This window comes from Coniophora puteana (assembly GCF_000271625.1).
Source record: "Coniophora puteana RWD-64-598 SS2 unplaced genomic scaffold CONPUscaffold_2, whole genome shotgun sequence".
NCBI lineage: Eukaryota > Fungi > Basidiomycota > Agaricomycetes > Boletales > Coniophoraceae > Coniophora > Coniophora puteana.
In genome coordinates this window covers 2,392,297-2,415,818 of record NW_006913054.1, presented here as the reverse complement: position 1 = coordinate 2,415,818, position 23,522 = coordinate 2,392,297, and the positions used below count along the sequence as shown (strand labels likewise).

At 55.8% G+C, this 23,522-nt stretch overlaps 8 protein-coding genes across 8 annotated transcripts; 6 read left to right on the top strand and 2 right to left on the bottom strand.

Annotated features, from left to right (window-relative positions):
• The first annotated feature begins 158 nt into the window (after positions 1-158).
• Positions 159-2,228, top strand: CONPUDRAFT_162619 (uncharacterized protein). Its single transcript, XM_007766723.1, has 3 exons — positions 159-498; positions 754-1,070; positions 1,221-2,228. Exons 1-3 carry the CDS (start codon positions 257-259, stop codon positions 1,361-1,363), a joined length of 702 nt encoding a protein of 233 aa, XP_007764913.1. The 5' UTR covers positions 159-256; the 3' UTR covers positions 1,364-2,228.
• Positions 2,229-2,469: 241 nt separating this feature from the next.
• Positions 2,470-4,346, bottom strand: CONPUDRAFT_118260 (Creatinase aminopeptidase; the record flags this gene model as incomplete). The annotated part of the gene is made up of 4 exons (XM_007766722.1): positions 2,470-2,822; positions 2,950-3,139; positions 3,206-3,318; positions 3,440-4,346. The coding sequence occupies 4 exons, from the start codon at positions 4,344-4,346 to the stop codon at positions 2,608-2,610; spliced, it is 1,425 nt and encodes a 474-aa protein (XP_007764912.1). The 3' UTR covers positions 2,470-2,607.
• Positions 4,347-4,757: 411 nt separating this feature from the next.
• CONPUDRAFT_98451 (uncharacterized protein) lies at positions 4,758-8,912 on the top strand. Its single transcript, XM_007766721.1, has 5 exons — positions 4,758-5,653; positions 5,725-6,002; positions 6,083-6,180; positions 6,239-8,783; positions 8,852-8,912. The coding sequence occupies exons 1-4, from the start codon at positions 4,875-4,877 to the stop codon at positions 6,908-6,910; spliced, it is 1,827 nt and encodes a 608-aa protein (XP_007764911.1). The 5' UTR covers positions 4,758-4,874; the 3' UTR covers positions 6,911-8,783; positions 8,852-8,912.
• A 558-nt stretch (positions 8,913-9,470) lies between these two features.
• On the top strand, positions 9,471-11,269 carry CONPUDRAFT_98445 (glycoside hydrolase family 18 protein). Its single transcript, XM_007766720.1, has 5 exons — positions 9,471-9,797; positions 9,878-10,108; positions 10,166-10,377; positions 10,450-10,856; positions 10,928-11,269. Exons 1-5 carry the CDS (start codon positions 9,625-9,627, stop codon positions 11,102-11,104), a joined length of 1,200 nt encoding a protein of 399 aa, XP_007764910.1. The 5' UTR covers positions 9,471-9,624; the 3' UTR covers positions 11,105-11,269.
• Positions 11,270-14,261: 2,992 nt separating this feature from the next.
• CONPUDRAFT_98444 (uncharacterized protein) lies at positions 14,262-14,835 on the top strand. Its single transcript, XM_007766719.1, has 4 exons — positions 14,262-14,374; positions 14,433-14,498; positions 14,554-14,607; positions 14,696-14,835. The coding sequence occupies exons 1-4, from the start codon at positions 14,324-14,326 to the stop codon at positions 14,744-14,746; spliced, it is 222 nt and encodes a 73-aa protein (XP_007764909.1). The 5' UTR covers positions 14,262-14,323; the 3' UTR covers positions 14,747-14,835.
• Positions 14,836-14,870: 35 nt separating this feature from the next.
• Positions 14,871-16,592, bottom strand: CONPUDRAFT_141987 (HAD-like protein). The gene is made up of 9 exons (XM_007766718.1): positions 16,211-16,592; positions 16,056-16,147; positions 15,821-15,969; positions 15,721-15,764; positions 15,586-15,658; positions 15,344-15,530; positions 15,197-15,283; positions 15,096-15,136; positions 14,871-15,044 (listed from the first exon to the last, which is right to left on the bottom strand). The coding sequence occupies exons 1-9, from the start codon at positions 16,244-16,246 to the stop codon at positions 14,944-14,946; spliced, it is 810 nt and encodes a 269-aa protein (XP_007764908.1). The 5' UTR covers positions 16,247-16,592; the 3' UTR covers positions 14,871-14,943.
• A 120-nt stretch (positions 16,593-16,712) lies between these two features.
• On the top strand, positions 16,713-18,146 carry CONPUDRAFT_118245 (uncharacterized protein). The gene is made up of 4 exons (XM_007766717.1): positions 16,713-16,864; positions 17,057-17,117; positions 17,348-17,694; positions 17,927-18,146. The coding sequence occupies exons 1-4, from the start codon at positions 16,768-16,770 to the stop codon at positions 18,124-18,126; spliced, it is 705 nt and encodes a 234-aa protein (XP_007764907.1). The 5' UTR covers positions 16,713-16,767; the 3' UTR covers positions 18,127-18,146.
• Positions 18,147-19,718: 1,572 nt separating this feature from the next.
• On the top strand, positions 19,719-23,031 carry CONPUDRAFT_162612 (uncharacterized protein). Its single transcript, XM_007766716.1, has 8 exons — positions 19,719-19,967; positions 20,032-20,121; positions 20,178-20,243; positions 20,298-20,464; positions 20,518-20,868; positions 20,922-20,947; positions 21,023-21,189; positions 21,247-23,031. Exons 1-8 carry the CDS (start codon positions 19,843-19,845, stop codon positions 22,754-22,756), a joined length of 2,502 nt encoding a protein of 833 aa, XP_007764906.1. The 5' UTR covers positions 19,719-19,842; the 3' UTR covers positions 22,757-23,031.
• Positions 23,032-23,522: the final 491 nt, after the last annotated feature.

The following is a 23,522-nucleotide window of genomic DNA, read 5'->3' as shown; positions in this document are numbered from 1 at the left end:
TGGTGGTGGTCAAGTGATGAGATAGTCCGGGTGATAGACGCGCAAATGAACTGTGGCTGCATCAGAGAGCAAGCACGTACAAACAGGGGCGGGTGGGCTGATCGGGTGCAGTCTGAGACCCGGTGTCTTGTGTTGGCTATCGTCTGACTTTGACTCTCCCGCTTTCTCATCTCACCTGTTCAACACAGTCGCTCTAATTTCCTTCTACACAGAGACGTCAATTGCCTAGCTATATTCTACCCATCTATCCCCAGCCATGACCTTTAATGCTCCCTCTAATCCCGTCCTCGTCGCACCCCGCCCCGTTCGCCTCGCCACCGTCTTCTCCAACACCTTTCCCCGCTCCCCGACACACATCCGACTCGTCACTGCTCCCCCTCAGCAGACGGAATCTACCACTCCCAAGGAGCGTGTGCTCTTTTCCGATCTGAACGAGAATGCCCAGGAGGAGAAGCCGGTAGAGCTGGTCGACAAGGAGATCTCCTCGCCCTCGCCCAGGTATGTTTGCGTCCGTTCAGAATCTACAGCAATCCTTCTCCGGGCTTTCTTGCATTGTGTGCTGCTTTCTCCGCACCTCCACCCCGTTTCGTTCCGCTGTCCTGGGGCCTGCCCCCCGGACTTCTTTGGACATGGGCTTCCTTATCGCCCCCTGTCTCTCCGCCTTGTCGATCCGATCGATCACTGCCTCGTTCTCCCGGCATCTGTTATCCTGTTTCACTTCTTTCTAACATATCCTTCTCTCTTTTTCGCCAGGTCGACGCTCTCCTCCGAAGCCCTCGAAGAATTCCTCTCCATCCTACGCCCCGCCCTCCTCTCGCCGTGCGCCTCCCCCGTCTCCCGCACCCGCTCGCGCGCCGCCCGCCGCTCGGGCGGCCCTGCGTTCGCCATCCCCGCGAGCTACCGCCCCCGCATCCTGCTCTCGCGCGGCCCCGCCCCGGACGAAAACAGCGGCGACACGACGGCCGTGGCGCGCTCGCCGAACGGAATGCAAGCTCCGCTGCCCGAGCTCGCCGGCGAGGACGAGGGCGACATGTTTTTGTTGTCGAGGTGGCAGGTGTCCCATGCGCTGTGTAAGTCCTCGGTTTTTGCCTTCCTTTGAAAAATTTGGCCCCATGACGGCAGAAGCACCCTACCTGGCTCCGCCCGGAACTATGAGACGGAACTATGAGAGGTTCAAACGCAGTTGACATGTGAACTCACCCATTTCTTGTTTTGAACAGCTTCGCCCGTCTCGCGCATGCACACGCGTAACCCGTTCCAGCGGTATGCGACGTCCGAGGTGCCCGGTACGCCTACCCCGTGCTCCCCCGCGAGTGTGCCGCTGCCGGCGCCGACGCCTGGGGAGCTTCTTGAGGCGTACTAGATCGCGCGGTTTCACCCTCCGATTTACAGCGTTGACGACTCGATGTCGCCGACCCACTTTATCCTCTCCTCAAGTAACAAGCAACATACATCTGGCGATAGCTCTCACGCGTTCGCCGTCCTGTCTTTACAGCGGTCTCTCCCCTCTCATCTATAGTCTCTGGTCTCGAGTCTGTCCGGAACCGCCTTCTTGTATTTGTAGTATCACCCACTCTTAACCACCCCGACCCTGGATTATCGCATCTCCCCGCCTCTCTGTCTCTCTGTCCGTCTCTGTTTCCCCTTCCTATCGTACTATACGTCTCCCTATACGCCCCCCATCCTACTGGCCCGCCCTCGTCTTCGCCGCCGCCGCCGTTCAAACGTTTGCAACGCCGGACCTGCAAGATATGGCTCTCGAGTTCACGCTCTGATTGATTGATTGGCTGATTGGCTGATTGAATATTGATATATTGAATACGATTAAACACATAACATACGTACATTCTATATGCATAGAGCTCTCGAGGATCGGTGCTCGGCTCTGATAATTTATGACGCTTTACTACACTTTTTTTTTCTTCTGAGCTGGTGCTGGTGCTACTTGGCTTGGCTTTGGGTACTTGTACTTGTACGACCTTTTTCTTCTTCAAGTTCTCTCATCCGTTTTGCTTCGTCCGTTTGTGGATACAGTGTGCGCTATCGCGATTGATTTTGTGTTTCCTTCTTTCAACGCGCATGCATGCATGCTTTTTGACATGTTTAATTACGTAGAGGTGTCTGTGTTTTTTCTCTTTCTGATTCTTGCACCATGCTTATGTAAATTGAGCGCAAGGGACCGCGCAACCGGTCCCGCGATGAAGGTGCTATATTGCGCCTTGGTTTATAGGTTATATGCATACGCTATAGGCTCTGGATGAATTGCACTGGATTGTTTATGCTTTCATTGTGCTTATGATGATCCTGGAGATGGTGGGATAGCCATGTTTACTTGACATCGTGCATGGTGTCGGTATCACGGTGGAGGTGCTCCGATACCGAGGACGGTAGAGAGTAGATACTGAGCTCGTATTCTGCGCAGCGCTGCTAGAAACGCAGCCGGTGTTCTAGCCCCCTTCATAATCATATCGGTATCACGGCTATCTGGTATAATGTACATACAACACGGGCTATCCAAGAAAAGCATCATTACATACACACAGGCCCATCCTACACACGTACATATCCCCTCCTCCTTCTCAACTCCCCCTCCGCCCCACCGCGACATCAAGGACTCCACGGATCCCCCGCCTGCCCGCCGACGCCCTCGGTGAGGTACACGGCGTACCCGCGCTCGGAGACGAAGAAGCAGTCCTCGAGGCGCACGCCGACGCGCCCCTCGATGTACACGCCCGGCTCGTCGGAGAACACGTGTCCCGCGCGGAGCGTGTCGGTGCTCCCGCCGACGAGGTAGGGCGATTCGTGTGTTTCGATGCCGATGCCTGGGGGTGGTGGGTGAGTGTCAGTGTCAGTGGTAGTGTTGGCATTGTCGGTGGTGGGGAGCGTGCGTGGATCGTGGATCGTGGACCGTACGTCATGGAGGGATCATGGAGGGAGGTCGAGGCTTACCGTGTCCGAGGCGGTGGGTAAAGTACCGCGCGTAGCCCTTGTACTCGAGCCACGCGCGCGCGGCGGCATCGACGCGCCCCGTGGCCTGGCCCTCGTGCGCGGTCGCGAGCGCGATGCTCTGTGCGGTGTGCACGGTGTGCCAGAGGTCGATATGCGCTTGGGGAATCGTGCTATCGGGGAGCGCGAAGGTCTGCAAAGCGCGCCGTGCGGACGTCAGCATCGGGGAAGGGCCAGTGAGAACGTGTGTATAGCGCACCCGGGTGACATCGCTGCTGTACCCATGCAGCGTTCCGCCCGTGTCGACGAGCACAAAGTCCTCCGCGCCGAGCACGCGGTCGGTCCCGGAGCCGTGCGGGAGCGCAGCGTTCTCTGCGGATATAACGGTGTGAATCAGCCGACGTTCTCAGCGCCACCGTCGATCATGAAGCAAGAACGACAGAAGCAGAAGCAGGGGGCGAAGACGAAGAGTAAGAAAGAAGGATCGACTCACCACCAAACAACGTGAGCGCGAACCCCTCCCTGAGCCCCGCAGCCGCCAGCGCGCTCTCGACGAGCGCACGCGCCTCGGACTCCCGCATGCCTATGCGCATCCGCTCGCGCGCCGCGCGCACAGCGAGCAGCGTCGCCTCGTTCGCGCACCGCAGCAGCGCGATCTCGGCCGGCGACTTGCGCTCGCGCAGCGCGGTCACCTCCGGCGTAGCAGGCGCGACCTGCGCGCCCTCGCCTGCGGCATGGCGTAGGCCGTCCGCAACGAACATGCGCATGTTGCCGTCGACGAGGATCGTGGCCTTGTTGGCATCATCGTCCTGAGCGTGGCGGAGCACGCCGAGGGCGGCGGTGTATGGGTTTCCGTCCTCGGGCCAGGCGGCGTAGTGCAGCTCGCGCGCGGGGACGGGCAGTGTCCGGGCGCGGGTCTCTTCGAATTCGGGGGTGAGGAGTGTGACGCGGGCGCGCACGGTGGCATCGGCGGAGGCGGAGGTGACGATGTCGGGGGTGACGATAAGGAGGAAGGGGCGCTCAGAGAGGTGCCAGGAAGCCTGGGAGATGTTGGCGAAGAAGAAAGCGTCCGGGCCGGCCTCGGCGACGTACGCGGTGGCGCCCTGCTCGTGGAGGATGCGAGCGAGGGAGTCTTGGCGGGCGAGGAACTCTGTGGTGGTGATGGGTGGGACAGAGGCGCAGTGGGAGGCGAGGTGGGCGAAGGGGGAGGGATTTACGCCTGCGTGTGTGGCGTAGGTGAAGGTGGAAGAGATACCATGAGAATGGAGGACGCTGAGAACGGTGTTGGTGATGATGTGGTGGGTGCTAATGAGGACCAGGGCAAGGACAGCGAGTGTGAAGACGACCTGGGGGAGAAGAGAATTGAGATTCCAGAGATCAATGACGTTACGGGCGCCCATCACGTACAAAGAACCTCGGCAACAAGGCACGAGAGCGTTGCGGAGCGTTGCTCGAGCCAGGAGCGGGAAGGCACGGTGAGGGTGCGAGAGGAGACTGTTGGCGACCCATGACTTGGTCGACGTGAGGTAAGAGGGAGGTTATCAATGGGCGGGCGGGTTATCGTCTGGCTGCTGACCCGACCCCACTCCACTTTATAGGTTTTCTGACTCTGACTACTGAAAATAGGACACCTGTTTAGGCTTGCTGTGTGCATTATGATATGATTATTATTCTAGCTTACATGCACAGCTACCAGGGAACATGGTACAAGTACATCTTGCTGAATATTGAATCCCGACCCACTGCAGGGTCGCGTATCCTCGGCAAACACACGCGGCTCCTTCGAGTTCCCCTTTCGTCCTCGACCACGCCAATGACTCAGACTCGTTCCCAAACACACCACCTTTTGTTCGGAAGGCCTGCGCTTTCAGCGGGGTGTTAACGTGTATAAAACTCTAGCCTTGCTGTCGCTCTCTTCCTCGAAATTCATGGCAGTCACGCGGGCTGACGCGACAGACACGGACACCCTCATTGCGATTGTCTACAGTCTACTCGACTCCAGCTCAGCGCATGAGCCACCACAGCCCGACGCGATTCTAGATGCACTTATCTCTTCTGATGGCGACCCTCAGGCTGCAGCTGTCCTCCTCGATCAGAAGCACCCACCTGCACCTACTCCCGAACGTGGAACAAAACGTCCCCTCTCCCTTGCAGATTGGCTCGACTCTCCAGGCTCGTCCTCATCCAAGGCACCACGCAGCAATCCTGACGCAGATCCACGTTCCCAACACTGTTCCAGTGCAGCTCCGGACCAACAGTCTAACCGAAAGCCAATCTCTCGGTCTCGACCTCTTGCCAGTGTTAAGTCGCTGGCCCCCACCGCCTCTGATGCCTCCGCTCACCGTGCCACCACGCCTACATCCACTTCTGGCACGCGCAGCAATCCTCATCAGCCCGTCGATCTTCTCTCCATTCTCCGTCCTCCGCCGACATCTCCTCAAAAGGTCCCGCGGCTCGCACCGCTCACCCTAGGAACCCCGGCACTCGTGAAGCAGCACACGCCGTGCACGCTCCACCTCTCCGTCCTCCCGCCCGAACTCGCAGCACGCCTCTTCCACACCATGCTCGACCACGCGCGCGAGTGGCAGCGCAACACGTGGTGGCTTTTCGGCCGAGCCGTCGAGAGCCCGCATCGGACGTCCTTTTTTGCGCGCAGGACGGACGGTGTCGATCCAGATGAAGATTGGCAGGAGGCCGCGCAGTACTGGTGCGTCATCCGTTCTCCCGTCGCCGCGATTCCAGTATCATTGACTCCGTTGGAACGATCACGGCTCGCAGGTACAACGGCCGCGCGACAGAGCCGCCCGCCGTGTTCCCCGACGCGATGGAGGAAGCGTGCGCGTACGTAGAACGCGTCGTCAACGACACGTTCGCCAACCGACCGCGGTTTCCGCTCGAGTGGGCCGGTACAGGCGAGGCGGGCGAGCGCGGCTGGCGGTGGCGCGCGAACGTCGCTGCCTCGAACTGCTACACGGGCGGCAAGGAGAGCGTCGGTCCCCACGCGGACCAGATGACGTACCTTGGCCCGTATCCTACTATCGCGTCCCTGAGTCTCGGTATGGTGTTTCCTGGCGTCTGCTCGTCTGTAGTTCTGATATTGAGTCGTTACAACCCCTTAATATGTGGCGGTGTGCAGGCGTGACGCGTCTTTTTCGACTGCGAGAGGTCATCCCGACGCACGAACGCGACTCCCGCTCCGCACGGACGTTCAACATCCCTCTAACGCATAATTCGGTCAGCGCCTCTCCCAGCTGCCAGATAAAGACTCACACCTATGGACTGACATACACAGCTAACCATCATGCATCCACCGTCGCAAGAGACATTCAAACACTCCATCCCGCCCCAACGCACGATCGACGCGTTCCACGTGCCACTCCCCCAGCCCCAGCCCCAGCCCCAGCCCCAGCCCCAGCCCCAGCACGCTCACCGTCAGACTCAGACTCGGGAAAAACCCTCACCTTCCGCCACACACACCCCCGACTCGGGTATAGCGGCGGGGGCAGGGGAGGCAGGACCGCCGCCGATCGACGCGACGACGAGCAGAATCAACATCACCTTCCGGTTCTACCGCCCCGATTTCCGGCCCGCCAGCATCCCCCGGTGCGCGTGCGGCGTGCCTGCTGTGCTGCGCGCGGATATGAAGGGGCGGCCGGGCGCGGTGGGCGGGAGCGGTGGTGCTGGTGGTGGTGGCGGTGGTGTCGGTGGTGGTGTTGGTGGGAGCTCTGGTTCTAGCACTACGACAGGGGCGGGGGCGGGAGCGGATGGCGACGAGGTGCAACAAGCGCACGAACACGAGCACGAGCAAGAACGAGGGCAGGCGCAGCGGTATTGGTGGTGCTGCACTGCGGCGTTGCAGAACGAGGGGCGCACGTGTAATATGTGGCGCGAGCTCGATATGCGCGCGGAGGGGCGTGGGCCGTGCGTTGGGGATGCTGAGGCGGGGGAGGTGCAGGGGGGGTGAGGGCAGCGCTGAGATCTGGTGGTGATGATGGTTAATCTTCGGGCTATGGACACAGGAGACAGGTGACGCTGATGTCTGACGCGGGCGCCTTGCGTTGACGGAGATTCGGGCTTCAAGCTTCAAGCTTCAAGGTCTCGTGGCTGCTCGGCACGTCTCGGTGTTCATTGAACACATCTCAATTTGCTTCCGTTCTTTAGGCTCAATGTCAACTCAAAGTGGCCAAGAGTTTGCGCCTAGGACGTCATTGTTACTTCTTGTGGATCCGGGCGGTCGCAACAGAATGGAAAGAAAAACATATCAACAGGAATTGCTATGTTTCACTGGCCTCTTTTGCCATGGGGCGCTGAAGGACTTTGCGACGATCAGCAATCTCCAACGCCCAAGGTTAACAAAGTGCACTGGCCAAGCTGCTCATGTCGTCATCTCGGGCTTCTTTTATCTGTCACAGGCGCTGAAGGACCCCACGTCTCTATTTATGAACGTCGCAACGTGTCTCATCTGTGCATATCATTCATTGCCTCGCTCTGACCTAATAGCTGTCTGTCTGTATAAAATGTTACGAAGTCTGGCATCCTTCCATTCCATCCATCGTCCAATTCTTGCTGTCTGTCATGAAGCTCGCATGTCCTTTACGTTTTCTCTCATTCACAATCACCGCCATCGCCGCGTCCGGCCTGGCTAGCGCCAGCGGCGCCTCATCTCCTCCGTCTCTCCAGCGGCGCGTGGCCGCCGATCCGCAGCTCGTGGGCAGCCCCGTGAGCATGGCCAACGCCACCAGCTACGGCCGCGCGACGACGGATCTCGACGGCTCGCTGCTGGGCTCCGCGACGTTCACCGGCAACGGCAACAACACGGTGCAGGCGCTGGCCAGCGCGGACGGCGGCGCGTCGTGGGCCGCGCGTGGGGTGATCGCGACAGGCGCGACGCAGCAGCACGACATCGACAACGCGTTTCTGCTGCAGCTGCCCGGCGGGCGCGTGCTCGCGTCGTTCCGCAACCACGACAGGAACGGCACGAACAATTATACGTATTATCGGATCACGGTCTGTGGGTCGGACGATGGGGGGCAGACGTGGTCGTTTTTGTGTCAGGCGGCTGAGCAGGCGGCGAAGCCGAGTCCGTACAGTGCGTGTTATTCCCTGGTTTTCTTTCCGTGATGCAATGTATGAATGACCTCACTCGCTATTCGTAGACAACGGCCTCTGGGAGCCGTTCCTCCGCCTGACCACGTCGGGCGCCGTGCAGATCTACTACTCGCGCGAGAACAACGCGACGGACCAAGACCTCATCCTCTCCTCCTCCTCCGACCACGGCGCATCGTGGTCCGCGCCCACCGTCGCCATCGGCGCGGACTGCTCCGCCGCGCGCGACGGCATGGTCGGCATCGCGCCGCTCGGCGTGGCCTCGTCCAACGCGAGCACGGCCACGTCCGCGCACCTGCTCGCGATCTTCGAGTCGGGCGCGCCGAACGGGAGCTTCGTGGTCGAGCGGAGCGTGTCGACGGACGACGGGGCGACGTGGGGCCCGCGCGGGACGGTGTACCGGCCCTCGAACGGGCTCAATGCGCAGTCGCCGCAGGTGGCGAATGTGGGTGGCGCGCTTGTTGCGGTGTTTATGACGAACGAGGATACGGGGACGCCGGGGACGGCGAATGAGACGGTGAAGATGCTTGCGAGCGGGGATGGGGGTGCGACGTGGGGGGAGAAGACGAGTGTTGCGCGGCCGCCGGCGTTTTGGCCTGGGTTGTGTACGATCGCGGGGGATACGGTGGTGGCGATCTTTGGGGAGAGCGGGGTGCAGACGCAGAATGTGACGTTGTCGAGTTCGGGCGAGGGGAGTACGGAGAGTAGCAGCGGTGGTGGGGTTTCTCGAGGTGTGCATCCTTTGCTGGCAGTTGCTTGTCTGCCGTTTATTATGATGCTGAGTGCTGCTTTGTTTTAGGTTAATTTACTTTAGCTCTAATATCGGACGTAGTATCAAAGTTGTATGCCAATGTCGAAACCCAGCAGATTATCTGCGACTGCACTGATCTTCGCCTTGAGGACCGTCGCGGTTGCTGCCGTGTGGTCGAGCCGTGCGAAAGGCGGCAGTCTTCATTCATTTTGGCCACACTACCCTTGTCGGAAGCTGATCTCAGCCTTCTGTAGGTGTATGTACAGCAAGTACGCCAATCATAACAGCTTTAGACAGTATCTGCCAGCGGGTATAAGCTCTCAACATGCAGCACTACCCAGGAACCGATCATCCGAACCAGTCGCCGGGTCATGGTATATTACATCCCCTATCCGATCGTCGCTACGGTAAGCTGCCTCCAGCATTGTGTGTACAGCGTTTTGACCGTAATGCACACTCTAAGCCAGCACATGCCGTGTCCTCCTTGGCCTTGCACCAGATGCCTCGGGATGCCGGATATGGGAATCCTGCGCCTACCTCCCCGGTCAGTCGTCATGCTTGGACGTGTCAATTAAATCGCACCCGAGGAGCCAGAGCGGTGCAATCACTTCGTTGCTCTCTGACGATCTGCAACTGTAGCTTCAAGACGGAACTTTACTCTCCGGGACCGCATTCGCCCAGTTACAAATAGGCCCTTGGCATGGATGTCGAAGACAACAACTGTGCTTTGAACTCCTCTGCTTTTTGGCATCTCCACTCTCGCAATTGTCGACCCGCTCTTTCTCGAACCTTTGTTCATTCGTTTCCTTCCTGTGTCTCAAATGCGTGCCTTTCCTCTCATATTCTTGCTCTCTGCTGCTGGTGCAGCACTTGGTGCACCCGCCAAAAGAGACGGCTCCGTCGCAATAGCGTGGTATCCGAACTACTACAGCGACCAGTTCGGGGTTGACAAAGTTTCGTGGAGCAAGTACACGACGATGAACTACTTTTCTGTGTGCGTCATCATGCTGGCAGCTGCGCACTTCATTCGTCATTGACTAACCACATACTGTACGTCTGTGCAAACCGGTACAGGCTGACCGCCAACAACGGGGAGGTCACGATATCCGACTCGGACAAGGACCTCCTCCCGAAATTTGTCTCGGCGGCGCACGAGAACAACGTTAAAGCGATTCTCACTGTCGGCGGATACGGCGGCTCCAAGTATTTCTCGCAGGACTGCTCGACAGACAGCGGACGCGCGCAGTTCGCACAGAACATCATGGCGCTCGTCAAGCAGTATGACCTCGATGGCATTGACTTTGAGTGAGCGATTTACTCTTCCTTATTACTCGTAAACCGTATGACTGAAGACGGGTATAGTTGGGAGTTCCCCGAGCAGCAGGGCGCGGACGGTAACACGGAGTCGCCGCAGGACAGTGCCAACTTCCTTAAGTTCCTCCAGGTCCTCCGTCAGCAGGACGGTGCGAGCGACATCACCCTTTCAGCAGCCGTTGGCGACCGACCGTTCGTCGATGCCAACGGCGACCCCATGGCCGACATGTCTGGCTTTGCCAAAGTCTTTGACTACGTGGGTGCGTCATATTCACCACCTATTTATACATTTATCTGGTGAAGTTCGAAGTTGACGCCAGTGTACCTCGCAGAGATCATGAACTACGACGTGTACGGCCCCGAATACACCAAGGTTTTCGGCCCCAACGCGCCTCTCGACTCCTCGTGCGCGCCCTCCGGCCAGCAGGGCAAGTCCGCGAAGATGGCGGTGGAGACGTGGACCGAGGCCGGCTTCCCCGCGTCGCAGCTCGTGTTGGGCGTGCCCGCGTACGGGTACGGCTACAAGGCGACCCGCGAGCAGGTGACGGGATCGAGCGCGGGCGATAGCATCCAGCTGTACGGCTCGTTCGACGGTACGGCGCCGGGCATGGCATTCGGCAGCACCAGTCCGAGTGACGGCACATACGAGTTCGAGGGCATGATGGAGGCGAAGTTCCTGAACGACGATGGGAGCGTTGCAAGTGGCCTCTTGAGCATCTTTGACAATTGCTCACAAACGGTGCGCTCCTTTGATTGTTTTGTACCGGGACATGGCAAAGGCTCATTCGAGTTACCCTCCCAAAAATACAGCCGTTCGTGTACGACCCGACGAACGAAATCCTCATTTCGTATGACAATGCACAGTCGTTCAAGGCCAAGGGCGACTATATCAACTCGGCGGGTCTGAAAGGTTTCTCCATCTTTGACGCTGCAGGAGACTACAGCGACATCCTCCTCGACGCCATCCGGGGTGGCGTGGGTCTCTAGTTGAAATGTGAACGCATGGGTACTGCTGGCAGTGCAGGGAAATGGAGTGCTAAACTTGGGGCCACTTGGAGTTTGTGGCTATCTTTAATACATTGATTTCTCGTACGTAGGACAAAATGGAGCGGAGTGTACTGTGTGGTCTGATGATCAATCCGTATGGACGTTAGCAGGGTTTGTCCCGTGTTCAAAACTCAGACAATGATCTAGGGGGAAAGCCTTGGGGAAAGCCTGTCTCTTATTGTCCCGTCGTTGATCGTTTGGGCATGGCACCGGTATCGGATTCTGATGCCAGCCCTTATGGGCTTTCATAGTTCATATCCGAACTTGAAACCTGACCTCGACTCGAACTATAGTACTACGACTCCGAGGGATTGGACGATCTCGGATTTTGCCGCAACAGAGTGCAGATGGCAACTTTCAATATGTTGGTCCATATGTGTCGTAGGTTATTCCACTCCAATTGTTAATGATATCGTGCAAGTCATTTCCATCCTTGGCTTATCCCTGCAGATGATTCGCCAGCAGGAATACAGTAATTACTCACCAGCTTTCATACAAATGCATACATTATGGTGAGACGCTAGCTCTGTGTGTACGCTGGCTACCTGTAGTTTTCGCGCGGTTGGATCGAAAACCTTATGGTGATCCAAGGACGTCGAGGCCGTCGAGGCCTAATCTCGAGTTCGATGGCGCTCGATTCTTGTGACCTCGGGTTTAAGAGTACCTTCCCGTACGGCGTCTTCTTGGGATCACATCGCCGCGCTCTCCTTGGACCATTTCTGCACTTGCGATTCAATCGGTCTGTTGGATTTTATATATCTGCGCGGAGCACAAAGGAAGGCTTCGAACAAAAAGCGGGAAAGATATTCCCTTGTCATAAAGTGATCGAGTTCAAAGGAAGTTGTTCGAGTTCGCCGCCGGCTTTACATACAGTTGTCACGATCAGCGACATCGGAGAAGCACATCTTTACGTCACGAGCTCGAGGATTCACGGGAAGATCCAACGCAGATCAAAGCTCGGCCCCTACGAGCAAACCTTGAGTGAACCAGCCATTATGCTCAGCCAATTAAAATCGTGCCCAATATGTACGCACCTGTTTCCTCGACACGGAGACTAAACCAAGTTCGTGGCCTAAAGCGTGTTGTGATCACTTGACAAACGTAGTTCGGGGTATCTCTGACGCTATCTCTGACACTCTGTTCGAGCTGGCCTACCTAGCTCCTTGCGGATCGAAATCGGGTCCGTACCTCCGTCTTCATACACCTAGTGCGGTACTCCCGTGAAGCATGCGGGCGATTTTCAAGTAAAGAGGCTGTCAAACTGCTGTCAAGCATGTCAAGATGGACCACCTTCCTGCCGTGACGAGAGCAAGTAAATCCTATAGGCCATAGAATCGGCTCAGGTTTTAGTAGCTCTGCATTTCGGAATTGCTTCCTTTTGTACAGGTGATATTGTAAGAGCACGTACGTGTGGGCCCCTATCAGCAGAGACCGTGTAAAAACCCGTGTTCGCCACTATCTTCATTGAACCTTCTCTCTTGACAATCGAGAACTAGAAGCAAGCACGTAGAGCGAAGCTACATATATACAGCGCGCTTAAGGAGGCTCCGGCGAGCCCGTCTTTGTCCTATTGGTTTAGCTGCGAACCTGAACGGCCCGCTCCACGTCTCCCATTGGTTCACGGCAGCGCACGATGCTTCCAGCCACCGGAGTGACGCGGGGAGATGCGTCTCGGTGCGCCGCAGTGGGTCCGATCAGCTTCTTGACCTCGTCAGATGCTTTGGGAGCTTCCCGGGAAGTGCATCATGAGCTTGGGGCTATCGCGCAGGCTCGACGGGTAATATGCTGTGATATAGTGGGGCGTTTCATGCTTTGGGGTCGAAGTTTCGTCAGTCCGACTCGGACCCATCATGTGTCCGTACGTGTCAGGCTTGCGGGGAGTTGTGAAAACGTGTAAATGACAAAAGTGGTGTGTATCGGTTTGATTCCCTCCGAGAAACAGGGAAAGTGCGATTCCGAGCCCGCAGCTCACGCAGAGCTTCCACCCTGTTACGACCCTGTGTCAGTCGAGGGTGTTCCATTGGTGGATGCAGAAGAAGATGGCTATGTGAGTAACCAACCTCTCGATTTCCACCACACGCATGTTCTGTACGGCATATAGAGTGGGTCGCGGGATCGCGCTGTTTTGCCGTCTCGATTCAAGGCTACGATTCATTGCCGGACTATTCTGAGTCAAATTGCCGCCGTGAGCGCCAGGAAACCACAAAGACCGGGCACATAGCCTTACGAGACCTGCAAACCAAATCATTCGGCGGCCTCTGTGATGCCTGTATTGACATGTGAGTGCGTAAACGACGAAACCCACCGTTATAACTACCGCATGGCGCGTCACATATCAGAGCCCAGAGAGGTGGGTTTTCATCAAAAAGGCAGTAATGCAGACGTACGAGGAAGGAGGCGCGGCATGAGGAAACAATGCCCGCGCGCTGGATAAAGTTAAGTGCGTCCAGCCGTGGCACTAGTCCAGGTCTGTGTGCCTTCTGAACGTGCAGAACTCGGAGTACTTTGGGGTTGCTTTGGGGTACATTCAACAGTTGCTCGATGGTGATGCCGCGAAGTATTGGTGCGCGCGCACGAGTTGACGCCTATAGCACACGGTAATGGCCCCGTGATTGGATGACAAGCTTCTGGCAAATTGAATGCCGGCGAGTGACTTTCACCGACGTTCTGAAATAGACATATGAGCTCGTTCTCGTTGCGAAGCGGGTTCTGGTGTAGATCCTGCCCTGACAAACATAGCCGCGAGTCAACAGCGCATACTACATGCACCTGGCTGGTGAACAAAGGGCGGAGATGATACGAAGGCCAGGAAAGGAAAGATGGATAGACTAATTAGCTTTATGTTCTCATCGGGGCCGTCGAAGCTGCGACGCGAATCTCGGAGAGATCTGGCAACAAACCTTACGCATGATCTTGAGAGTTCGGGAAGAAGAGCTTCCTTTCCCGGAGATCTAGATCTCTGATGATGTAAGAGATAAACCTTCTTGCACGTGCGTGCGCGGAGATGTGCGGGCCGGATGAAGGAGGCGCGGTTTACACCCGACGCCTTCCTGGTTTGGACCAACCCTTCCGCACTTTCCCGAGCCGCATCGCACTGAGGCAGAAGTCGAAACGCCTGACGGCGAGCAACGCATCCCTGCACGAAAACACATCGCATCCATGGCCCGTCTCAGCTACTCGCGTCCCCCTCCTTACGCCCCCTTGGTCAACGTAAGTTCCTCAGTTTATCTTTGCCTAGGTTGCTCTAACCTAGGTCCACCAAAAAAAGTTCGGCAAGCGTTGGGGACCAAGTCTTGGTATCTGGGGTTTCGGCGCTGGTACCGCCGCCGTCTTCGTGAGTGGTACATTCGGTTATTTTGCACACGCCGGAAGAGCTGACGAATGTGTAGCTTCTCTCTGTGACGCCTGTTGTGAAGAACGGCCTGCTCGTTAACCTGCCTCTGGTGAGCACCTCCGCTCTGTATCTTAAAGCCGCATGCGCTGACCAGTCGCGTCTTCCGTGTCTTTTCACGTCTTATTGTGTACCCGTAGATCGGCAGCTATTACGAGGACAAGACCCCCGCCTGCGACAAGCCCTTCTAAACAATACACGCTAGCACATGCGGCTCATATATCCATGTCTTCCGCCGCCGAACTGTGATAGACCGCCTCGTAACAATAGACATAGCATCCCGCACACCAGCTACCCTGCATCTCTGGCAATAATATTAGGGCACGCCCTTTGAATTGCGAATCCACTATCAATGCTCTAAACTTGAATGGGTAATCAAAACTACAAGCTAAAGCTTCGCTCTTGGTATATCATCCGAGGTTGTAAGATCAATATCTAGTTTGCTTTCGAGTTGCTTGACAGCGTGAAGAGTGCGTCCAATAGGAACATCTGCGAAACCATAAGTTGGTTGCCTGACGTTTGGCATGGTTGGGCGCTCACGGATTGTTTCCATCCCCAGCTTTCTCGCTGTCTTTAAATTGCTGATAGGACAAACGATTGTCAATAATAGCCTGGCTTAAAAAATAAGGCAGAGCACGTACGCTCCTATGTCATCTAGAAAAATGGCTTCCGATGGCTTGATTCCATTTCTATTGCATGCAATCAGGTATATTTCTGGATCAGGTTTCCTTCAGAAGAATTCGTTAGCAAGCCTATACCAGAAAGCTGGTTGGAGTTGTAGCAAATACCGAACGCCAAGGGTGCTCGAGTCACAGAAGTCATCAAATAGATCACGCAGATGGCTCGGGACAGCACCATCATGCCAGCCCAGGAATTGGAGCTCTGACTCTGGTATCGCTGCCTCTACTCCATCCGCAGAGACGTTGTGCTTGCTGAAGTTGTTCGTGAGAGCAATCAGCTTCCACCGCCCGGATGCTAAACCACGCACGTCAAAACCTATGACATGCCCTGTCATTATGACACGACTTACCGCGTAGCCGCTCCATGGCTCGAAGAACGTGCATGTCATACTGGACTGACTGATGCATCATGCGACCAAAGAGCTGAATGCATTATTGATTATCCCTGAGACACAATCCTGCCTATCGGAGGACTCGAGGCCTACCTCACGGCCATCCACACTCAGCGTGACTGGGAGCGGTGGACAGGCTTCGAAAGCATGATTAAGTATAGCTCGCTCATGCTCCACAACGAATCTGACTTACAAATGCCTTTCCGTTTGCAATAACTTGCATACCATGCGTTCCCGCTTACGGTATCTGACAAGTCGGCGCCAAAAGCCTTGTAAAACTCAAGGAGCGGAAGCTGGCCGCGTTCAAATTTCTGCCATGCGCCTGCCGAGCCCCGTCCGCTACTGCAAGCCCAAGGACGGTATCCGGGATACGTTAGCTCCGATTGCAGGGGGGGTGAACGAATGAATTCATATCGGCGGGGACGCACATGGACACGTTGAGATAGTTTGGGGGCAGGCCCTTTTCGCGCTCGTATTGTGCGATTGCCACAAAGGGGCTCTGGCAGACGACGCCTCCAATCTGCCGTACGGTTCCGTTCTGTCAAGACGGATGCGCCAGAAGAGACGGCGGGGGAGCACGTACGTCAAAGATGACGGCCTTGAGGTGTGGGGAGGTCATGAGAGGACGTGAAAGTTTGCGATCGTGATCGGGCTTGGGTATGTGGCCTTCTAGTACTAGGAGTGTCCTTTTGTTCGCGTGGGGGCTCCTACTATAGGTGTCAGGTTTCCGATTTAGAAAAGCGGCGTTCGAGGAGTCGTATTGTCGTGAACCGAGCAATCAGCGTGGGCCGGCGGCAGAGAGGCTAATATGATCGGAATTGGAGGTCCCTATGAGCGTTCCGTGGCGTATGAGCAGAGCGCGTTAGGATATCGAGACGAGGCTGAGGAGGTAGCAGAGCAAGAGCGGTCGTCGGAGGTCGTGGTTACTACTGCATAGGTATGTAACATACCCGTATGTAAACGTGCATGGCCTTGTAGCGTCCCCTGAGCGGAACCACGGGCACTTGCTTACCGGGCGCGGGAGCAATGCTATTCATTAGTGAAGCTGAGTTCCAAAAACATCACACTGCTCCTGTCTTCAGCCCAAAAGCTTCAGCGCAAGCACACAACACCAGTGCCATCCAGACCTGCTAATACACGATGGCGAACCCACGGCAAAGGCGAAAGAGCAAGTCCTCCTCATATAAGCCCGTGAACCATGCGAGACGCGCGAAAAAGATGCAGAAAAAGATGCCAGGCAAGTCTTACATACGATTGCCCAGGAACCCTGCAGACCCCCATTCCGTGCATACATACTACTTGAGGGTGATGGATTAGATTGAGGCCTGAGGCGCCGTCCCCCTGGATGTGTGTCGCGGGAGTTCTGCTGGTCCGTGAAGGAAAATTTAAGACAGTCTTACTGATCTCCCTGTGCCTCTCGGTTTTGCAGCGATCCGCGGACCCAAAATCCTCCAGGATTCATGGGACAAATCAAAGACCGTTCGACAGAAGTCAGTATCAGTAAAGACACCTACGTCCCTGTTTCTCTTTCAATTTTGTCGGCCTGTCACCTCTTGGCGCTGCTCTAGCTTCTGCTCGAGTACCCTGTCTCGGACGAGGCGCATTCACCCACGCCTCCCATCACGAAGTCCCGACTCGGAGCGGGCGCGAACTCTTCCATATGATCTCAAAGAGCCCGTCACTTCTGATTTGCTGACTGTCTATTGTCCAACTTGTGCAGTTACGCGGCGCTTGGCCTCCAGAGCTCATTGAATCCGCTGCAATCGGGCGGTGTGGAGAAGGAGCTCGTCCGTGGACAGTCGAAGGTGCCAGAAATCGAAGAAGCCCGCCCGGCCCCATCATCAGATGACAAGCTACGAAGGGGATTCGGAAGAATAGTCCGGGACGAGGATGGCAATGTCCTCCGGATTGAGCTTCCGGAAGAGGACAACGGTGATACGGGGGCAAAAATGGACGAGGACGATGATGCCCTTCCGGAGGCGCAGATCGACGACGAGGTCGCCGATAAGTGGGTGAGCCACTCGGCCTCCGGTCTGGGCACTGGCTCCACAACGAGTGTAGTTGATGGTAAGCGGATCCTTTACATCCTTTACAGCATCATTGGGTGGGATCCCACCAATCGCTGTCCCTGGCGCGCGAGGAGCCCAATGATATGTGCTGGCGCAGATTGCTGGGTCGGCGAACCCGGGCGGTTGCGCTTTTACTTGGATGCGTCCGTAATGCCCACGGAGCCCATTTTCCGCGATCGATGCGGAACTCCCATAGCGTCGATTTCCTCACTGACACGATTCCACCCCAGCTCTCGAATTACTCGCAAAATCGGGATCACGGACTATGCGCCATACATCATCTGGCGAGAAGACCTATCTTGATCGCCTTGTGGATGAATATGGGGTCGACGTTGAGAAGATGGCGCGGGATAGGCGGCTGAACCCAGAGCAGAAGACTGTCGGAGAGTTGCGACGGGCTCTGAAGAAAGCAGGGTTGGAGCTTCACTGACGGATGACAGTATTGACAGACCAACATTTGTATCCGTCCTGTCCACTTACAACGTCTGCTTATTCCTTAGACATCCACAAGGTTCAACCTGTGTCGGATCGGCAAGCGACTGTTAGGCGCGCGCACACACGTAAAGTCAAATGGTGACGAGTCGCTGTGTCTTGCAAAATTCAAGGGTTGGCTGTCAACCCGAGACATAAGTTGGCGAATATCCCCCACGGGTGTAATTGATTGAAGGGAGGGACATGTGGCGCGTCCGGACACTTCATTTGTCCCGTCAGGGTCCGCGGAACAAGTTGAGTGGTTGATCGAGAACGAAATAAGGAAGCATGTACGCTCTTCTCCGGAACGCTGCAAATTCCTAAAGCTGTGCTAATATTTTCCTAATCGGGCACTCGTGTGGAATGATGCGACGCCTCCTCCAATGTCGTTATTTTCCTTGTCGTCTGTGCATGTTGCCCTCTAGGCGACGTACATCCTAGCAATTTGCTGCTTCTCATGCGAAAACGTGTCTGAGACTACACGAGGCCTCGCCAACCAAGAGAACGTGACGGATACTCACGTTTGTCTGGGCGCCGCCGGAGAGCTGGCGAAGATCATCACAGTGGATATCTGTCGGCTCATTGGGTATCTCGACAAGCGCTCAAGAAGACCCGAGGACGGGGTTTGATCTATTCATTCATTTTTCGAGCCCCATGAATCCACGGTTCGATTTCTAGGCTAACTTTATTCTAGAGCTTGCTCGACAATGATGCACTTAGATGCTGGAGCACACGCCAGTACATGTTGTGTTTTCTGCAGAGGAAAACGCATGTTTGAAAGTCTGGAACGTGACGGAGGATTTCAAGGCAGGTGGATTGCATCATTTAATGAAATGGAGGTCATGGGGTGCTCCCGCGAGGATGTGTGTATCACGATCAAAGCCGACAAGTGAGCTAGGTGGGCGTCCAAATCGGTAGGACGATCTGGCTATTAAGGTGACAATGCGGACGTTCTCGCGAAGCACACTTGTTTATATGGCAAGAACAAGCCGCAAATGCCGCGCCGGGATAACGTTTCGATGCGGCTATTGGTGGCTCATGCATGGTGGGGTGTTGACATTCTGGAATCCGGGTATTGCCAGACCCATTGACCGTCTCGGAGGTAGGAAAGGTGCGTGGCGTGCCTATGTTCGTATTGTAATTCTGCCGGTGGGGATCTCGATTAGGGTAAAACAAGGGCTGAACGTTGCGGGGTGAGGTCGCGGCTGTGACAAGGTAGGACATTCTGCCGAGAGTTCCTGTGGCATATACGAGGGCATACGGTGTTTTAGCCATGGTGTAGAGAGAGGAAGATAGAGAAACGATGGAGGGATCGAAAATGGCAGGCGAACGAGATTGGATCTTTGCCCCGCTAAGCGAGCTGTCAAGGACCCGCAATATCGGGGCCCAAGGAATTCCCAAGGATCGACTTCGAGTTACGACATCCGCTTTTCTCGTGTCTTTTGCCGGATCTGTTTTGGGTCTTGGATGCGGGAACCTGTTTCATGCTGTGCCAGTTTGGTCAAGCCCATCGAATTGCCGGTCATCGACGTCAACTGCCAAATCGTTCAAATGAGATTTCCATCGTCTATTGCCGTACAAAGCCATCCGCTCAAATACGCTGCCCTGTTGGCACGTTCCGTCATTCCTCTCCTCCCTCCCCACCCCTCCCCACTCTCCAAGACGCGTCCTCCCAATGTCCCCCAGGGCATCTCGCAACGCGTCTTCAACCCCCTCCGCTCCGTACACAAAGCGCGCTACGGGCCAGCCCAAGTCGTCGAGGCAACAGTTCTCCGCGTGCGGCGCGTGCAGAATGAGAAGGTTTGCCGTCCGACCTTCACTCATCATTGCCATGTCCTTATCCATCGATCGACTCCCCTCTCAGAGTTCGTTGCGACCTCAAGGACGTGGCCATGGCAGACCCCACAAGTCTGCCGTCGTGTTCGAACTGCAAGGAGCGCGGTATTAAATGCGTGTATGTAGCCTCGAGCATCACATCATCCTGCCCTTCCTCATGGCCCGTTCTCTTAGCGATGAATTCGCCGAGGTCAAGGCTGTCAAAAACCTTCGTCGAGGTCGCCGTCTACAACAAGTCGAGTGCGTCCTTATCTCAGCTTAATCCTTTGTGTGGCTCACAGTTAATTTTGACAGGGCCGTGTATGGCAAAGTCGCGTCTGATGGTCCGATGTCACGTAGTATCGCCACCTCTTCGGCAGTGGGAATACCCTCTCCTATCAATACGTCTGGGCCTAGTGTCATACCCCAACTAAACCTAGAGTTTTTCCGCTCGCCCTTTTTCCGACGTTTCAACATCCAAAGTAGGTCATGTGTGTTTCCGTTCGTAGCGCTCGCGCTAAACACGTTCCTCTAGGGCCTATCATTGAACCCTCGGAATTTACATCCAGGTACTTTGCTCATGTCGAGGGAACCTCCTCTATCGGCGTCGAGGGCGAGATGATTGCTATGCTCCTCGTTATCTGGGCGGCTTCCTTCGGCGTCAACGAATGCGGTATCGATGTCGAAGAGTTTGAGCCTCCTTCACCCATCAGCCCTACACACCCAGCCACCAGCCAAGACGATGATTCCTACCGCCGTGTTCGTGCCATGAGGACAGACGCCATGACCAGGGAGGCCCTGCGACTGATTGATATCCACGGTATTCTCCGTCGCCCAACATGGGATGGCGTCAGGGTTCTTCTATTGATTCTCCCTCTCACTCAAGGTGCGTGGGCTCCTTCCTTTTTGTACATGACTGCGGCTGATAATTATGTCTAGGCATCTTGAGCCCGATGGAGAGGATTGTACGTTTATCCCAACAATCAAATGCGCTCACCCCTGATAATTAATTTTACTTTCCTTTGCCGTCTAACTTCTAGGCTATGCAAGAGGCAACCCTAGCTCAGGTTCACACCCTCTGCTTCCCTCCGTCCCCTGAGGCAGAAAATGCTATCCCTTGCGAGCCTCTCGTCCGTGCGCGCGTCTTTTGGTACGCAAACGTGCAAGAGGCGATCACTCAGGGTCTCCGAGACGGCCGCCTAGTATTGTGCGTGTTTTCAATGCGTCTGCCCTTGTCGACAGCGTCACTGATGCAAGCATGTAGCGACGACGATGATCTGCTCGCCTTTCAAAACTCACTCCCACCTCAATACGCCATGTCGTCTCCCCTCTCTCGGCCAAGCTCGTCACACTCGGGAACGCTCCCGGGATCTCCCATCAGCCAGCATATCAGCAGCATGGACCACCCTCGGGCGTCCTTGGTCTTCCAGATCACATCCCACTATTTCTCCCACACGCTTGCCGTTGCTCGTATATGCCGCGAGATCCACGTTCACCTTACTGGCCCTCGTGCCAGGCGTAGATGTGAAGGTGGAGTCCCTGTCGACCAGGAGGCCCTCACTCGTCTTTGGGACGAGATCGAGCAGAGCTGGGAAGAGTTTGAACAGCTTCGCCGTAGTGCCTCTAGCAACATGGGGGATCTCGTCCGTGGTGAAGACGTTGAGCGCTTCGTCAGCAGCTGGCAGATCTTCATCTTTGAATGTCTCAACGTCATCCGCGAGTCGTTGAAGAAGTGCATCCTCTCCCTGTCACCTCCCGGGAGCCCCAACTTTTCAGAGCCTCGACGCTCGTCATCAGCATCGTCGACCTACTCTTACACAGTGCATCTACACTCCCAAGCCGTCCGTCGTTGTCGCATCATGCTCCCCCGCATCCTCGCCATTGTTGGCCGACACCTTGAGGTCTCTACCAGCGGATTTTTCGCTTACGAGGCTGGCCTCGTATGCGACGGGATCTTCTTCGCTGCTCTTATACTGGCTCAGGGCGATATTGAGAACGATGGCGAGATCCTTCCTAAAAACGAGGATGGGTTTTCTTGGGATGTCGAAGCCGAGGAAGGAGTTGACATCTGTCTTCGTGCTCTTCGTCAGCTGGGATGGGCACACGCACAGAGTGAGATGCGCCAACGTACCATCCACGCCGTCTGGGGTGCTCGTATGCGTCGTAGCCAGTGCAACGCTCAGGACCCCGTCCACAACCAGGCCGCTAGGTTTACTTACTCTAGCTCTCAGAACCACGATTACCTTGCCGTGCGGCCACCGATGCCGACGGAATACCACCAGCAAGTCTCCCTCGCGCTGGTGTCGGCCGCTGGTCAATCCCGCCCGCACCTTCCCCCGCTATCTCTTGGGTCTTCCCAGGGACATGTGGACAGCGCGCCGAACACCGCAGTCAGTGATGGCAGCTGTGCGTGGCCGCCTTATACCCCGCCGACTACGGCCGGCTCAATGACGTGCCAGAGCTCGTCCTCCACTAGCTCGGGCTCGCCGCACGTCCTCCCTATGCCCACCTTGAAGCACCCCCAGCTCGGGGCACCCAACCTGGACACTGACACCTATGGTGTGGAGGTCAACCCTTTCGCATACGATGTGGACGACACCATCGTGTCGGAGCCGGTGCTTGTGCAGGGTCCGTGGTCTTCACCCTATAGCCAGGGTTCTTCGAAGGCCTTCTTCGATCCCAACGTTATGTTCCCCACTTCGAACACCGTGCTGACGCCGCCGTCCACTTCAGCGGGCACGGAAAGCTGTCAGCAATTTACCAACTTCTATTGATTCTCGGCTATCTTGTCTTGTATTCTTTTTTTATTATCCATGCTCCATCGCCTCGTGTTTTCTCGCTGTAATTTTGCTTATACCATTGCATTCTCCTTTGCTTTCGCCTAATACGTACCATTCTTGCATTCTATGGACCACATTCTTGGATTTTTAGTTTAGGACTGAATCGCTTTCGTTGTCATATACCTAGCTCTCGAGAACTAATTAGTATTCCGCATTTACCCGCACTCAAATATTCCAGTACCCGCATGCCATCAATATATGTTGTACCGACTAAAGTACAAAGGGCTGATGAAGACTGATCGAGTGGCGTGCAGGTCCGCAAGTCCGTACAGGTGTTTTCCCTTGTTCAATTTAAGGCGGGGTTTTTTCATCCAAGAAGCCGAGTGGCGTGGGCTATAATCGCTATAAAGAGGCGGGTCGGGCTGACTGACGGAGGCATTCAATTGATTCGGCAAACATTTTTAATTTATACGGAGAAGCGGCGTTTGCCATTGGCTCGGCATGCGTTCTTATTGTGGCTCGAGGGATAATGATTATTATGATTCGGATGATTGAGTTTGGACATGCCCTTGTTTGCTGTTATCGGGGCCGGCGATTTCCATGCGAAGGTGTGGGAGCGCTGGCCATTCATCCAGGTGCTCGAGGGTCTTCTGGGGATGTATATAGAGGTTCTTGGGATCAGGAGGAAGCTGAGAATTCGGAGTGTTCACCGTTCTACGCGCACTTGGCATATATTCAGGGTAAACGTAGCGAGGACAGC

What these genes read in the sequence shown, in the direction of transcription:
- CONPUDRAFT_162619 (XM_007766723.1), top strand. Translation starts at nt 257, where the DNA reads ATGACCTTTAATGCTCCCTCTAATCCCGTCCTCGTCGCACCCCGCCCC. An exon ending in ATCTCCTCGCCCTCGCCCAG is followed by an intron (nt 499 to 753) that starts GTATGTTTGCGT and finishes CTTTTTCGCCAG; the next exon opens with GTCGACGCTCTCCTCCGAAG. An exon ending in GCAGGTGTCCCATGCGCTGT is followed by an intron (nt 1,071 to 1,220) that starts GTAAGTCCTCGG and finishes TGTTTTGAACAG; the next exon opens with CTTCGCCCGTCTCGCGCATG.
- CONPUDRAFT_98451 (XM_007766721.1), top strand. Translation starts at nt 4,875, where the DNA reads ATGGCAGTCACGCGGGCTGACGCGACAGACACGGACACCCTCATTGCG. An exon ending in CAGGAGGCCGCGCAGTACTG is followed by an intron (nt 5,654 to 5,724) that starts GTGCGTCATCCG and finishes CACGGCTCGCAG; the next exon opens with GTACAACGGCCGCGCGACAG. An exon ending in TCCCTCTAACGCATAATTCG is followed by an intron (nt 6,181 to 6,238) that starts GTCAGCGCCTCT and finishes TGACATACACAG; the next exon opens with CTAACCATCATGCATCCACC.
- CONPUDRAFT_98445 (XM_007766720.1), top strand. Translation starts at nt 9,625, where the DNA reads ATGCGTGCCTTTCCTCTCATATTCTTGCTCTCTGCTGCTGGTGCAGCA. An exon ending in CTCGATGGCATTGACTTTGA is followed by an intron (nt 10,109 to 10,165) that starts GTGAGCGATTTA and finishes AGACGGGTATAG; the next exon opens with TTGGGAGTTCCCCGAGCAGC. An exon ending in TTGACAATTGCTCACAAACG is followed by an intron (nt 10,857 to 10,927) that starts GTGCGCTCCTTT and finishes CCAAAAATACAG; the next exon opens with CCGTTCGTGTACGACCCGAC.
- CONPUDRAFT_98444 (XM_007766719.1), top strand. Translation starts at nt 14,324, where the DNA reads ATGGCCCGTCTCAGCTACTCGCGTCCCCCTCCTTACGCCCCCTTGGTC. An exon ending in CTTACGCCCCCTTGGTCAAC is followed by an intron (nt 14,375 to 14,432) that starts GTAAGTTCCTCA and finishes CACCAAAAAAAG; the next exon opens with TTCGGCAAGCGTTGGGGACC. An exon ending in CTGGTACCGCCGCCGTCTTC is followed by an intron (nt 14,499 to 14,553) that starts GTGAGTGGTACA and finishes ACGAATGTGTAG; the next exon opens with CTTCTCTCTGTGACGCCTGT.
- CONPUDRAFT_141987 (XM_007766718.1), bottom strand. Translation starts at nt 16,246, where the DNA reads ATGACCTCCCCACACCTCAAGGCCGTCATCTTTGAC. An exon ending in AACTATCTCAACGTGTCCAT is followed by an intron (nt 15,970 to 16,055) that starts GTGCGTCCCCGC and finishes TTGGGCTTGCAG; the next exon opens with TAGCGGACGGGGCTCGGCAG. An exon ending in GCTGGGGATGGAAACAATCC is followed by an intron (nt 15,045 to 15,095) that starts GTGAGCGCCCAA and finishes ATGGTTTCGCAG; the next exon opens with ATGTTCCTATTGGACGCACT.
- CONPUDRAFT_118245 (XM_007766717.1), top strand. Translation starts at nt 16,768, where the DNA reads ATGGCGAACCCACGGCAAAGGCGAAAGAGCAAGTCCTCCTCATATAAG. An exon ending in GATGCAGAAAAAGATGCCAG is followed by an intron (nt 16,865 to 17,056) that starts GCAAGTCTTACA and finishes TCGGTTTTGCAG; the next exon opens with CGATCCGCGGACCCAAAATC. An exon ending in CACAACGAGTGTAGTTGATG is followed by an intron (nt 17,695 to 17,926) that starts GTAAGCGGATCC and finishes ATTCCACCCCAG; the next exon opens with CTCTCGAATTACTCGCAAAA.
- CONPUDRAFT_162612 (XM_007766716.1), top strand. Translation starts at nt 19,843, where the DNA reads ATGTCCCCCAGGGCATCTCGCAACGCGTCTTCAACCCCCTCCGCTCCG. An exon ending in GGCGCGTGCAGAATGAGAAG is followed by an intron (nt 19,968 to 20,031) that starts GTTTGCCGTCCG and finishes CTCCCCTCTCAG; the next exon opens with AGTTCGTTGCGACCTCAAGG. An exon ending in GATTCTCCCTCTCACTCAAG is followed by an intron (nt 20,869 to 20,921) that starts GTGCGTGGGCTC and finishes AATTATGTCTAG; the next exon opens with GCATCTTGAGCCCGATGGAG.